The sequence below is a fragment of the Grampus griseus genome (genome assembly GCF_964374135.1).
Source record: "Grampus griseus genome assembly, chromosome: 20".
NCBI classification, from domain to species: domain Eukaryota; kingdom Metazoa; phylum Chordata; class Mammalia; order Artiodactyla; family Delphinidae; genus Grampus; species Grampus griseus.
Window position 1 is genome coordinate 49,053,597 of NC_139014.1, and position 15,345 is coordinate 49,068,941.

At 42.2% G+C, this 15,345-nt stretch overlaps 1 protein-coding gene across 5 annotated transcripts in view; it reads left to right on the forward strand.

Annotated features, from left to right (window-relative positions):
* Nucleotides 1–15,345, forward strand: part of ZZEF1 (zinc finger ZZ-type and EF-hand domain containing 1) — a gene marked incomplete at its 5' end in the record, with an annotated part of 111,795 nt that overhangs the window by 31,160 nt on the left and 65,290 nt on the right. For all 5 annotated transcript variants that reach the window (XM_082678577.1, XM_082678576.1, XM_082678575.1 and 2 more), the window contains 8 exons: nucleotides 1,154–1,245; nucleotides 1,629–1,777; nucleotides 6,129–6,240; nucleotides 7,325–7,540; nucleotides 9,182–9,282; nucleotides 9,802–9,971; nucleotides 10,545–10,678; nucleotides 14,744–14,814. In XM_082678577.1, the coding sequence (XP_082534703.1) occupies nucleotides 1,154–1,245; nucleotides 1,629–1,777; nucleotides 6,129–6,240; nucleotides 7,325–7,540; nucleotides 9,182–9,282; nucleotides 9,802–9,971; nucleotides 10,545–10,678; nucleotides 14,744–14,814 (1,045 nt within the window). The remainder of the gene's footprint in view (nucleotides 1–1,153; nucleotides 1,246–1,628; nucleotides 1,778–6,128; nucleotides 6,241–7,324; nucleotides 7,541–9,181; nucleotides 9,283–9,801; nucleotides 9,972–10,544; nucleotides 10,679–14,743; nucleotides 14,815–15,345) is intronic.

Sequence of the window (15,345 nt, forward strand, 5' to 3'; positions counted from 1 at the left end):
ATTTTCTTGGTTTTGGTGACAAATAATGCATATTATTTAAATCTCTCACGGAGATTTAACTTCACAAATTTTTGTTTTATTGAACCCAGTGTAATGAAATAAGCATGAAATTGGTTTTAGTCTTTTCATCTTGATAAGGCAGAGTGGTTGAAAGCAGTTCGTGGTTTCAGGAAGAATGGGTGGTCAGGCTGATTTGAGTAAATGTGTAAGTTATATAATTTACAGAGGTTGGAAAGAGAAAAGCAGCTTTGGATTTAACAGACCTTTTTGTAAATTTTTAAAGGATAATTAACAACAGCAAAAAAGGTGAACCACAACTCTCATACAAATATAAAATGAAGACGTCAATCTTTTTATTTATCCCATTAATTACTGAGGGAACCAGTAAGATGTTACAAGCAGGTCAAAGGAGAATTCATTAATACACATAGACCAGTAAGAATGCTGACACGAATCTACAGATGGTTGCAAAATTGGTCAGTCTTCATAAGGAATAATCAGCTATGTTCCTATAGACACAATTTTTATTTGTGTGGACAAGAATCTTTTGCATTACTGTTACTATTCTACAAGTTACAGAGTTGTAAAATAGTTCAGAGACAAAGAAAGGTGGAGATGACCCAAAGAGTGCACTGAACAAACACCCAGCATGCTTTTCTTGCCCATTTCAAAGACTTTTACAGTCTTTCCTGAAAGAGTATTCAAGAAGCTATCTAATTCCTCTCTCAGCCTTTAAGCCTGCTTGCTTCTAACAGCCCAGCCAAACGTCAGTCATGGTTTCAGGAATGGTTTAGAAAGGTGATTGATTGTCCAGTCTTTTGTCTCTTTGAATTAAAGTCACAGTCTTTATCAACATTTTAATTTCTTTATCGTTACCTCAGAGCTGAGCGGCCTGTATAGTTGAAAAGATTTTGCTCTGACCAAGTTATACCTGGACCATGATCTGTTACCTCGGTGTCTCTCGGGGGGTTGCTTCTGCCCAGAGGGGAATTCTTTTTCTAATTTTCTTCTTTCTTTTTCTAATTTTTATGAGAGAACCAGGTAGACTAGATGCCCTCTGCCTCAAAGGATAAGCTTTGGTTTTGTTGGTCTTAGTTCTTAGGGTTATTACAGATGCCTCAGTCATCCTAACTTTAGTTTTTCTTTTTCGTAGGTTTTCTTACAGAGACTGGAAAAACCAGAGCAAGTACTATTTTTTCTACAGGAACTGAATCTGCCTTTCAAGTTACTCAGATCAGAATTATGGTAATTCTTATGCTGCCTTCTTTAGGAAATGTTACTGCTATTTTTAAAAATATGATTGTACTTCAGAGGTCCATGTCACTGGTTTTTCATTGAACATTTAGTGATTATTTATTCTGTGTCAGGCCTGTAGCAGAGGGCAAGGGCACAAAGATGAATAGATTGTTAAGTCTGTAGATGGTGTGAGTATAAGGATCAAGAAAAGTAAGGAATCATTTCTTGGGAAGCAGCTTTCTTACTTTTCCAGGACTTAATGTATTTTAAATCTCATTTTGTTGGTTTGATTTTTGCGTTAAGCTATTTGAATTTGACCATATTATTTGGGAACAAAATGGCCACAGAACTTTCGTCCCTTTGATGTACTTTATTTAGATCTCTATTTCCAGGTTCGACGTGGTGGCATTGGTGCCCAGTGTGGGTTGGTGTTTGCCTATAATTCATCTTCTGATAAATTTCATGCAGAAGAACACTTCAAAAGGTTTGAAAAATATGACAAATGGAAGCTTCAGGAATTCAGGCAATTTGTAAAAAGCAGGTAAGGAACAGAATAAAAATCTTTATAGTTAATAAGATTGTATACATTCTCTTATTGGTGAAATACGTTTTCTTTATAGAAAAGTTGCCACTAACCCATCTTCAGTGGCCATGAGCATTCATTGCTTTCTGGCAGCACATGTGAAGACATATATTTTAATTTGTTCATAGTCTCTTACTTGATCCCTTCTGTGACCAGGTGTACACATCTTCAAAATGGTTGGGTAATAATACATGCCTGAATTGTGGGCAGCCTGAGGTCTCTAGTCTTATCTAGCCACTGGAAAATTTACCCAGGCCCCAGCTTCCCTCCTCCTATTTTTGTGTTTTTACTGAAAATATTTATTAAGCACCTACGATGTGCTAGGCCTGATGCTAGGTACTGAAGATACCGTAATGAGCAGATTGGCCCGTTCCCTGCTCTGTAGAGCCTACTGTTTAGCTCAGAAGACAGGTGATAAAGCCTACAGTGTCACAGTACTATAAATGCGAGGTGGGTAGGAGGGATGAGGTGCTCTGGGAGCATATGGCAGAGCACCTGACCTGATCAGGGAAGGCTTCCCGGAGGAAGTGTTGAATATGGATGAGCTAAAGCTAATTAACTACTTGAAGAAGTGGAAGGAGAGTGGCCTGAGCAAAGAGCAGAGCAGAGTTGAGAACTCAGGTGGGGTCTGGCGTACACAAGGGACTGACGAGCCCCACGTTGCTGAGGTGTGCCGTGAGTTGGAGAGTGGGGAGAGGTGAAGCTGGAGAGCTAGGAAAGGGTCAGGTTATTAAGGCCCTTTTGTCTCTGTTTCAGGGTTTAGACTTTATCTTGAAAGCCATGGGGGCAGGGGAAGGGAGCAGGGTGGAGTGTGTTGCTGAGGAGCTTCAAGAAGAACGAGGAGAGATCGCATTTGTGGTTTGGAAGTGCTGCTCTGGAGCCTGCTATGTGAGGTGGGCTGGAGGAGAGCGAGCGGGGAGGCCAGATGAAAAGGGGGAGGCTGTCACGGTCACCTGGGAAGCCAGAGTGTGGGTAACCTCAACTAGAGCAGCAACAGGAGCCATGGACAGATGTGGACGATTGAAGAGACGGCTAGAAAGTAGAAGCGGCAGGACCTGCTGAGTGACTGATGTACAGTAGGAGAGAGAAGGAGGCTTAGGCATCAGTGAGTCCTGGATTCTTGGCTCGCCAGAGGGGACATTGGTAGCGCCTTTTTCTGAGACAGAAAATACCTCGGGGAAAACAGGTTTGTGGGAAGATGATGCGCTCAGTTTTGGTCCTGTTGCATTTGAGGTTCTAGGAAGCCTCTGAGATATCCCACAGCTAGTTGGATAAACAGGTCAGGAACCTGGAAGAGATGTTGTCCTGAAGGCAGAGATATGAGAGACATTTCGGTGATAGGTTTTTGTTTGTTTGTTTGTTTTTTTGCGGTACACAGGCCTTTCACTGCTGTGGCCTCTCCTGTTGTGGACCTCTCACTGCTGTGGCCTCTCCCGTTGTGGAGCACAGGCTCCGGACGCGCAGGCTCAGCGGCCATGGTTCACGGGCCCAGGCACTCTGCGGCATATGGGATCTTCCCGGACCGGGGCACGAACCTGTGTCCCCTGCATCGGCAGGCTGGCTCTCAACCACTGCGCCACCAGGGAAGCCCTCGTTGATAGTTTAAAATGAATTAGAAGAGGTCATTCTGGAGGAGTGTGTGGGCTGGGAAGAAAGAACAGAGACCTTAGGTCAACATGCTGAGAGGCACTAGCATTTATGGGGCAGCAGAGAAAGGGAGGCTGAGCAAAACAGCCAGAGAAGCAGCAGGGAAGCCAGGGGAAAATCGTGGTTAAAGAGGTAGGGAGTGGGCAACAGTGTTGGATGTTACCCCGGAGTCGGTGAGGTAAGTCTAGAAGTGGACTTGTTGGATTTAGCCACAGACGTCGTTGGTGACCTCTTGGACAGTGTTACCTCCCTTATTACTAGTAGCAAGTTAAAACTCATGCAGCTGAGCCCGAGACTTGCCCTTTTTGCTCCTGTATTTCACAGGTAGTGGGGTGCTGGAGTTTTTACTATCACTGAGTACTGTACTACTAGGCTTTCATGTACGTATGAACCACCAATAATTGTGTGAAAATGCGGATTCTGAATCAGTGGTTCTGCCTGGGGCCTGAGACCTTCATTTCTAACAAGCTCCCCGGCGACTCTGATGCTCGCTGACCACGGATCACACGTGGAATAGCAAGGATCTAGAGTAACTGCCTCTCTCTGCTGGACTTCCTTTGGTGGCATTCCTGACAAAGGGTCACTCAGCCTCCCTAGGATATCCTTAATGATGGAGAACTCACTGCACTTCAGTAACATATTCTATGTTTATTGAAATCTACACTTGTAATTTCAACTCTGTGGTCTTAATTTCAGCCCTCTAAATGAATTGAAACAAATCTCTCTCCCATCATGCATACATGCTTTTTTAAAAGATGCTTTTCTTTCTAAACAATAACTAGAGATACACTTGTTTTTAAGTAGCTGTGTCCCACTCCTGGGACATATTGATATAGGGTTTTTTTCCCCTAAACCTGCTGTCCAACAAGATCTTTCACATCTTATATAGGATGATTTTTTTTGGAACCTAAATGCAGACTTATTTGCTAGTCCCTTGTTGATTTTAGCTCCTGGTTCCAGCCTGAACTACTATGAAATCCTGATTTGCTTGGGCTACATATTATCAGTCCCTCTCCAGTTTGGAGGTCAAAATGGTAATAAACATGTGTCTGTCTTCTTGCCTTTTTTTTTTTTTTTTGTCTGCCCTCTGGTCAGACATTGGTCAGTTAGCACACTCTGGGACCAGCTGTTTGGTTGCTGTACATATTTAAGAGGACTGATTCTTAGCTCTGTTTTCTCCACCCTGCCTGTGAGTGGGTGTAGTGAGCAAGGTTGCTTCTCCCCACTCTCTGACATCCTGCCAGCTCTCTGTATCTCAAGGATTTCCTTGATGACTCCCAAAGGGTGAATTGAAAAATCCTCAAACACACCGTATTGATGAAAGTCATTGGCATGGTTTTGGGCTAAGACGGAATACCACCTGTCCCATTGGTTTTAGGGTTAACTATATCATGAAAGGTTTATGCTAAGAAAGACTTAACTGTAAGAAGAGAATGTTTTTTTCTCTCTGTTACAAAACGTACTCTGGGTCCTTTGTCTTTTTCTTCTTGCTGTTTTCTTCTTGTAAATCCCTGTGTTTGCTTATCTTATCTATACAGAATACCCATGTGTTGGCTAGCTTGTTAGCCTATCACAGACTAAATAGTTTAAAGTTTTAGGAATGTTACTTGAAAAGACTGCCATTTTCTCCTTCTCAGTTATTTAATTCCTAAAAAGGAAGTACCATTCAAGTATCCAATTTTAAAAAGAAACAAGGGCTTCCCTGGTGGTGCAGTGGTTAAGAATCTGCCTGCTAACACAGGGGACACGGGTTCAAGCTCTGGTCCGGGAAGATCCTACCTGCCACGGAGCAACTAAGCCCGTGCGCCACAACTACTGAGCCTGCACTCTAGAGCCCGCGAGCCACAACTGTTGAGACCACGTGCCACAACTACTGAAGCCCGCGTGCCTAGAGTCTGTGCTCCGCAACAGGAGAAGCCAATGCAATGAGAAGCCCGCACACCACAACAAATGGTAGCCCCCACTTGCCGCAACTAGAGAAAACCCGTGTGCAGCAACGAAGACCCAACGTAGCCAAAAATAAATAAATTAAAAAAAAAAAAAAGAAACAGCACACAGTTGTACTTCTTCAGCCTTTGGGTTGAAATGCTTCCCTGGAAGGACTTCTTAAGTAATAGGGAAAAATCCTGAGGCCTGTGAAGGCTGAAGTTTTCCTTTTTTGGAGCTCCAGGATCTGAAAGCTCCTCAGCTTTTACCCTTCAGTTGTTGCAGTTGTGAATCTCAGGCCGGTCGTACCTATGTTAGCCAGACCTAGGGAAAGAAAACTGAACCTGCCTCTCCTTTGGATCTTTCCAGAAGCACACACCAACTGTTGCATTGTACCTTATTCCTGAGTAGCTTCATCTCAGATGCCTTGACTTCAGGTCTCATTCTTCAGATAAGCAAGTTATCTAGGGAAGCAGACTTTCTCCTTAGTTCTCAGGTTATATTTGGGACTAATCATAGTTCCCATTGCACAGATGAGGAGGCTGAGAAATGGGGAGGATGTTACCGCCAGCTCCCTTGTATGCTCATAGAGGCCCACGTGCCACACCCCGTCCTCGACTGTTAACCGACAGGCTGGGTAAACAAGTTAAATGCCATTTAGGTGGTGCCTTATTCATTAGACCCTTGAGAAGTTTAGGAATAGGAGAACATTCTGTGATTACCTTTGTGTTTACAGGATTGGTTGCCCGTCTGATAACCTTGGCGAGGATGATCCTATTGGCTGGTTTGAGCTGGAGGAAGAGTGGGATGAAGCAGATGTCAAGTTGCAACAGTGCAGGGTTGCCAAGGTAAGTGTCAGTGAGGTGTGGCCTTCGCACACCTGCCCACTCCCCTCCTTTTGTACTCTAAGTGTTTATCAAGCGGTTATTTTGTGCCGGCCCTGTGCCAGCACTGGAACCCTGGAGGTGAATCAGACGTGATCATGACCCTCATGGAGCTCCGAGTCTAGTGGGAGACACAGATGTATGAGACAGTGTGATATGGGCTGATAAAGAGACACACAGGGGGCTGTTGCAGCCTAGAGGAACAACATTTACCCAGCCTGGAATTCACTAGGGAAGACTTCCCGGGAAAGTTGGTGCGATGCCAAGTGTTGAAAGTTGATTAAGCTGTCATCTTTAGCCAGGCTGAGAGGTGTGGAGAAGGGCCTTTCAGGCTGAGGGAGCAGTAAGTCCACAGGCCTAAATGCAAGAGAGATGTCTTTTTGTAGAAACAATGGTTATCTGGCTACTTAATTTTTTTTAACCTCCGTTGTGAATCTTAGTAAGAAGCTTAAAAAAGAGAAACAAGAACTATCTTTAGGGCTTGTACATAGTAGGTGCTCAGTAAATATTTGTGCAGCTGAGTAGTGGATTCTGAAAGGCCCTCAACAAAGGAGCTTTCACTATAATAAGCAGAGAGTGTGCATAGAAGTTGGGCTTTGCAAATGGTTTTAGCTTTGAGCAGACAAGGCTGTGTCCTGGGCTCCCAGCACATGGATTACAGGTAATTGGGGGCTTGGAGATGATCCCTTAGGGCAGTCATTGACTCTTTTCACCATATAGCTGTTGTCTGTTTCAAAATGACTGTGCCACAGAGCAGACGTCCTTCTCTTATTCATTCTGTCTCATCCTGTTTTTGCCTTGAAGCAGGAATAGTGCCGTTTCTCTTATTGTGAACTTTCCCCAAACCTGACTTCAGCGTTTGTATTGTCTCTTCCCTGTTCGTTGTAGATGCTGGGCTTATACTTTGTGTCTCCAGTGCTAGGCATAGTGGTACCTCATTAATTACTAAAGTCACAGGAAGACCTGCCCAGAAAGGCCTTTATCTCCCTTTCGTCAGTACCTGGGGCTTCTAAGTCCTTCTCCTCACCTCTGTCTTGTCCTTCTCCAGTATTTGATGGTGAAGTTCCTCTGCACCCGCCAGGAGTCGGCAGAGCGCCTGGGAGTACAAGGCTTGAGCATCAGTGGGTACCTCCGGCCCGCGAGGGCAGAAGCAGAGCAGAGCATCGTCCGTACTCACTGCAGAAAGGGCGTGGAGGAGAGCGTCTGTGGGGCCACACTGCTCCTCAGGACCCTTCAGTTCATCCAGCAGCTCGCCCACGACCTGGTAGTGTTTCCTCAGTTGTTAGACCTCATTCCTTTGGGAAGAGTAACGACAGTGTTTGGGGAAAGGAACACCAACCAGTGAAACCTGGCCCTGCTGAAGCCATGCAGTACAAATGAGGACGGCAGGCATCATGCTGCTGTGATGATGTTGGGAGGCCAAGGGGAGTGAGGCGTTGGGCATTAATGGCATCAGTCAGTGGAAGACGAAGTGGCATGTGGCCACCATCGTGAGGTTTCCTGGGATACACCTACATGCAGATCTTAAAGAGCCCCAGCTTTGATTGACAGGGAGACAAAGCACATTTGTGGAATTTATGTCTTCTTTAAGTCCTAGAATTATTCCTGAAGTGTAGGTGAATTCTCTTTGTTTACTAAAAGTACCAAAAATAATAACAGGATTTTTTTTAATTGAAATATAGTTGACTTACAGTATTAGTTTCAGGTATACAACATAGTAACCCGATATTTTTATAGATTATACTCCATGCAAAGTTATTATAAAATATTGACTATATTCCCTGTATTGTACATTATATCCTTGTAACTTAAATTTTATTTTATACCTAGTAGTTTGTACCTCTTAATCTCCTTCACCTATTTTTGCCCTTCCCCACACTCCACTCCCCTCTGGTAACCACTAGTTTGTTCTCTGCAACTGTGAGTCTGTTTCTGCTTTGTTATATTTGTTTGTTTATTTCATTTTTTAGATTCCACATATAAGTGAAAACTTACAGTATTTGTCTTCTCTGTCTGACTTATTTCATTAGATATAATACCCTCCAGGTCCATCCATGTTGTCACAAATGGAAAAATTTCATTCTACTTATGGCTGAGTAATATTCCATCATATACATATACCGTATCTTCTTTATCCATTCATTTGTTGATGGACACTTAGGTTGCTTCCATATCTTGGCTATTGTAAACAATGCTGCTGTGAACATTGTGTTTTTGATACTGACTTCTACAGTCACTAATAAAAACACAGTGACAGTCTACTCAAAGAAAGGTTCTTGCAGCCATCACTGTAGAGAACATGGCTTATCACTCAGGAACCCAGTGGAGCCCTCTCACATGTGCTATGCAACAGTATCTACTCTTGACCTGCATTCTGCTTCAGGGCATGTTCAGAGGCTGGTGACTCAATTTGTATATGGATTGTTTGGTCTTTGTTACTGGAGCTCTCCTATCACAGCAGAAAATAGCAAATGAGAGGGAGATACTTAGGAGTAGCAGAAGCGATTACAGTAGAATTGATCTTTCAGCCTACATGCAGGGAAGGGTCAAAACATGCTGCAGGATGGTCCTGGACAATAATCATCACCAAGTAAAGATTCCCTTACGTTCCAGGTGTAGAATCTATGAAGTCAAGGAGCTTTCATAGGGATGTGTGTGTATGTGTTATGTGTATATATACATTCACGTACATACGTACACACACACACACACGTATTTTAGAAAGTTTCACACCAAAAACAGTTGTTCACGGACTTTTTAGTTTAAGAGTAAGCATCAGTTATGTTGGAATTTTACAGATGCGGAGCCACCTTATCCCTTAACAGTGAGAAGTAAATGAGCCACTACAATATTTCTCTAAATACATGTTTCAATTTTATTTTTTCTGGTCTTTATTATTTTTTAGGTACAGCAGAAGGAAAGTGGCTTAAAATACAGATCTTTTCTGGACTTCGCGGGTCTTGATTTGCAGATTTTCTGGGATTTTTACAGTAAATTAAAGCAAAAGTAAGTCAGAATTTGTTACAAGGTGATAATCGGATATTGATAAGCACAACTGAAAACAGAGTTTTGCTGTTCTAAATGGACAAGTTTTTTCTTCCAAGATTTTTTACTTCCTACTAGTTTATATTGCTCTGATTTGAAAGATTTGGTTATTGTTGAAAATAAACACCTTACATTTCTACAAAGTGCTTTATTAGGGCAGTGTTTTTGCAAGCATTTTGTCATTTATATTACAACTTTATAATGATAAGCAGGTCAAGTATTATAGTATTCTCATTATACTACTGAAGAAACAGAATCAGAGGTGTATTTCTTTGCCCAGAGTGGGCACAGTCAGACAGGGTCTGTGTTTTCAGTCACTACCCAGTCCATTGTTCTTTCCTTTCCACCTTTCTGCCTCTGGTTGGCATTCTTTTTACTGAGCCTGATGCCTAGCGGGGAGCCCTTTGTAGATAGTTGTTTGGCTTGGAGGGTAAAAGCAACTTGCATTTTTGCTCTCTGATGTTCTTTGTCTTTCTGTAGCCCAAGGGAAGAATGCATCTGTGCCCAAACCCTGCTTCTGCAGCTCCTCCAGAGCTGTTTCTCCGTGCTGCAAGGAGACGTGTCGGCCACCTCTGAGGACGCCAAGGCTCCAAGCATGAGCCGTAGGCGGGTAGAGGCCGCCAAGGAGCTCTACACACACCTGTGTGATGGTAGGGATTGGGGTTCTTCTTTACTGTGACCCTGAGCTCGTAGCCTGCAGGGCCTTTTGCTTTAGAGAACAGGGGGTCCTCTGACCATGCAAACCCAGGAAAAGGTTTACATCTTTGGAAAATGAGTTTCCATGATCCTCTTTTGAATCATTATTTGGAGTTCAGGATTTAGTCCCTCTTCAATGACTTCTTCCTGGTTTCTGATATACAGTTGTGTTATATTGAGAGTAATTGCTGTCACACTCCAGTCTTTACTTCAGCTGAGACACGGAGATGAGGCTGATAGATTGAGGTGGGGGAGATGATAATATTAATTGAGAATAAAACACATGATCATCTGAAGTTATTTTTAAGGCTTCGCCAAGTTGTGTCTCAAAAGGACAGAAATAATGTAAAAACTGGTACATAGAGTCTTTATTTTTGTTAAACAAATAAAAATATAATTTCTTTACATTGCCTAGCCTGTACAGAAGTATTTCTTTGCTCTGGTAGCGAGTGTATGGGCTACAGGCGATACATATATTGTAAGTGAATAGGTGGGATATATTAAAGCCGATTATTCATTTTTATCAGTGGTGGATAGGGTGGATGGAGACTCTGCACCCATGGAAATATTGAAACAAGAAGTCAGGAATACCCTTCTTAATGGGGCTGCCGTCTTCTTTCCTGATCGACAGACCCGGCGGGACCATCTCTTCACCATGATGGTAATTATTTACGTTAAAAGTATGGATTCCATTCCAGAACTCTGTTGGGGTGAAACTTATTAGTCTTTGTTTTCTCTGAATATCCTCTCAGTTTCAGTTTCCCAAATGTGTATTTAATACTGTGTGCAAAGTTTTGTGTGGGACACAAGTATCTAAGGACATAGCGCTGTACTCAGGGTGGGGATGAGAGATAATCCTGACCTCTGTTTTAGAACCTGTTGAATCACAAAGGGAGAGTTTAGTCTCCTTCAGCTTTATGACATGCCTACAACCAAGTGTTCTTTTTAACATTTTAACCTTTTATTTAATATTTATTTTCATTTATGTATTTATTTTGGGTCTTAGTTGTGGCACATGGGATCTTTCATTGCGGCGCGTGGGCTGTTCGTGGTGGTGCGCGGGCTTCTGTCTAGTTGTGGTGCACAGGCTTCTCTCTGGTGGCGCATGGGCTCCAGAGTGTGTGGGCTCTGTAGCTGCGGCATGAGGGCTCTCTAGCTGTGGTGCGTGGGCTTAGTTGCTTGCAGCATGTGGGATCTTAGTTCCCCGACCAGGGATCAAACCTTAGTCCCCTGCATTGGCAGGAGGATTCTTAACCACTGGACCATCAGGGAAGTTCCCACATTTTAACTTTTTTTTTTTTTAAATAAATTTATTTATTTATTTGTGGCTGCATTAGGTCTTCATTGCTGTACGCGGGCTTTCTTTAGTTGTGTTGAGTGGGGGCTACTCTTCCTTCTGGTGTGCAGGCTTCTCATTATGGTGGCTTCTCTTGTTATGGAGCACAGGCTCTAGGCACGCGGGCTTTAGTAGTTTCAGCACGTGGGCTCAGTATTTGTGGCGCTCGGGCTTAGTTGCTCCGCGGCATGTGGGATCTTCCGAGACCAGGGCTCAAACCCGAGTCCCCTGCATTGACAGGCAGATTCTTAACCACTGATCCACCAGGGAAGCCGCCATTTTAACTTTTTATTATGGGAAAATTAAACACAAAACTAGATTAAATAATACATATAATGAATCCCTCCAACCCCCCAAGTGTACTCATCACCTAGATTCAATAATGATAAACTTAGGCTAATCTTGTTTCATCTGTAATATACTTCACCCACTCCCACCCCCCATTATTATTTCAGAGTAAATCCCTGACTTATTTTATTCATAAATATTTCAGTTTATATCTGTAAAGAAAATACAACCAAGTTTTAATCTTCCCACCCAAAATTATGATTTATCCTAGGAATGCAAGGATGGTTTAACATTAGAAAATCAGTCAATGAAATCAGAGAGGAAAAAAATCATATTGATAAATGCAGAAAAAATTTTAATAAGATTAACTTCTGATGATGGTTCAAACAACAAAACCCTTAGCAAACTTGATATAAAAGGGAAGTTCCTTAATCTCTTGGAGGGCATGTATCCAAAACCTACAATAAACAATGTACTGGTCTTTGGGACACTGACTCGTCCCTTCCAAAGTGAGGTATAAAACAAGGATGCTTACTGTCACTGCTTCTCTTTGATATTATATTAGAAGGCCTAGCCAGTGCTGTAGGACACGGAAAAGAAATTTTAAAAATAACAATCAGAAAGAATAAAACAAATAATCATTATTTGTCTGTTTAGACAAACAACTATTAGAAGTACTGAGAAGACTTTGATGAAGAAAACGAGATGCAGCATTTAAAAGGGCATTTCTGTATGTAACAACTAATTAGTAAATGCAATAAAAGTGCCCTGTCGGATGCATAAAGCCCCATAGAAACAAAAAAGGGAATAAAAGAAGCATAAAATGTGATGCCAAATGACTGCAGTCTGTTTGGGGGCACTGCCACAAGGAAAAACTGACCCTATACGCAATAGGTGTTTAGAGGAGAATCTTGTTCAGGTTAAATGATGGAGGATTTCCAAGAGGAGGGAGGATCTTTGGTTGTTTTCAGCTCTCTGCAAAATTTCCATATCAGCTTGAGGGATCAGGTTTTTTTCTTCTAGTTTTATTGAGATATATTGACATACAGCATTGTATAAGTTTAAGGTGCACAGCATAATAATTTGACTTACATACATCATGAAATGATTATCACAATAAATTGGATGAACATCCATCATCTCATATAAATTAAAGAAATCTCAAAATTAAAGAAATCTCAAAATTAAAGAAACAGAAAAAAAATTTTTCTCCTTGTGATGAGAACTCTTAGGATTTACTCTCTTGACCACTTTCATATATAACACGCAGCAGTGTTAATCACATTTATCATGTTGTATGTTACATCGTGAGTATTTAGCTTATAACTAGAAGTTTGTACCTTTTGACTGCCTTCATCCAGTTCCTCCGACCCCTGCCTCTTATCTCTTTTTCTATGAGTTTGTTTGTTTTTGAATTATAATTGACCTGCAGCACTACATTATTTCCTGTTATACAGCATAGTGATTCAATATTTCTGTACATTTCAAAATGATCACCACGATAAGTTTATTTCATGATATGTCACCATATGAAGATACTACATAGTTATTGACTATATTCCCCTCACTGTACATTTCATACCTGCGACTCATTTAATCTGCAGCTGGAAGTTTGTACTTCTTAATTTCCCTCATCTATTTCTTCCCTCCTTCCATCCCTCTCCCCTCTGGGAACCACCTGTTTGTTCTTTGTATCTATGACTTTGTTCCTGTTTCGTTATGTTTGTTCATTTATTTTGTTTTTTAAATTCTACATATAAATGAAATCATACAATATTTGTCTTTCTCTGTGTGACTTATTTCACTTAGCATAATACCCTCTAGGTCCATCCGTGTTGTCACAAGTGGCGAGATTTTATGGCTAATATTCATTCATCGTGTGTGTGTGTGTGTGTGTGTGTGTGTGTGTGTGTGTGTGTGTGTGTGTGTGTGTGTATCTCACATCTTCTTTATCCGTTCATCTGTTGATGGGCACTTAGGTTGCTTCCATATCTTGGCTATCGTAAATAATGCTGCAATGAATATGAGGGTGCATATATCTTTTCTAATTAGTGTTTTTGTTTTCTCTGGATAAACATCCAGGAGTGGAATTTGCTGGATCATATGGTAGTTCTGTTTTTAATTTTTTGAGCACCCTCAAAAGCTATTACTGTTTTCTATAAAGGCTGCACCAATTACATTCCCACCAACAGTGCATGAGGGGTTCCCTTTGGATCAGTTTTTACTGCGTGAGTTTTAACCTTTGACAGTATCAGCTGACTCTGAATTGTGGATGAATCTCTGTCCCACTTGTTTGCTGGAAGCATTTATCAGGCAGCTGAGCAAATGGTTTTTTTGTTAGCTCGTGTCCCACGTGGAAAAATAGAGGACATGCGACCTCTTGAATGACATTGCTGTGTGTTAGGAAAGCAGCTCATTAACTTTTCCTTTGCCCATCTATCTGACAGCAGTGGTAAGGTCTATATTTTTTTTCGCTTCTCGTGCAGATGAATTGAACTGCTGTCATTTGTGACCATATCTTATCTCTCCCAGCCTCTTGTGCCAGGCAGGGCCCCGGGTCTTAAATCCTCTGGAAATCTCCCCCAGTGCCTTGCATAGCAATAGGTGTTCAACACATTTATTGAATTAAGAAAAAAAAAAGTGCCCCCAGAGTAACCCATAGCCTCATCAGGGGGTGTGATTCCTTTAACTGTCACCGTAGGCTGTTCGGACTTATACAGAGAAAGCTTAGATCCTGTTTAAAAAAAACAAAAGAAAGCTCACAAGAAAGGCGCTCTGTCTCTGTCCCCTCCTCTTGGGATGGCCTGCCCAGGGATGAAAATAGACATCTTTTGGAAGTCACCTTCCTAAACATTTGCATCAAGCTTTCCTGCAGGAAGGCTTGAAAATGTCAGCTTCAGCAATGAACAGAAGCAAACCTGCCGTCTCTTGGTTCTGCTCCCTCTTCGCGCTAGGCCAGGTCTAAGTTGGGCCCGTGAGGTGGTCTGCTGACCCCGGCTTTCCCCATGTTTGGGATCAGTGGGCCGTGGCATTTTGTGCTGCTCTAGGGCTCTAGAATGTTGTGGAATAGATTTCCTGAATCCGCAGTGTCTTGTTTTCTAGAAGAATGTCACTGAGCAGGAACACAAGCAGTCCCTGCAGCTCACTTTCCGCTCACTCTGCACGTATTTTAGGTAAGTTTACAGTTCTTTTCAGTTGTCCAGTATTTCAGATCTTTGCAACGTTGTTTTCTTGAGCTCTCCCTTCCTTTCATGTGCTTTTGGAGTAACCAAGTACTTCCCTCACTCAGCCAGGTTTCTAGAGTGAGGTATCACTAGACTCAGAAGTGACCAAAATAGTGGTAGAATAATAGTCTTGTCAAGAATTTGCTCCAAGTCCCAGTCACTGTAAGACACTTTAGAGTTGAACCCATGGGGAATCTCCTTGAATGCTTCAGTTTCTACATGATTTTTGAAGACAAAAAAGAAGCTGAAGGAGTTTGGGGTCCAGTCCTCAAGTCTAAAAACCCAGATACCTTAAAGCCCAAGCCCAACTGCAGAGGCACAGAGTGGTAGTTTAGCAAAAATTGTGCTGAGAGGGGTGACGTGGAGACCATTACCTGCTTTGACTCCCAAAGAAGCTCATGGGCCTGTAGGTTGCATTATTAGAGGTATAGACTCTTGAAGGAGGGAGGGGACTAAAAGCCTGAGCAGCTGTCTGCAGGT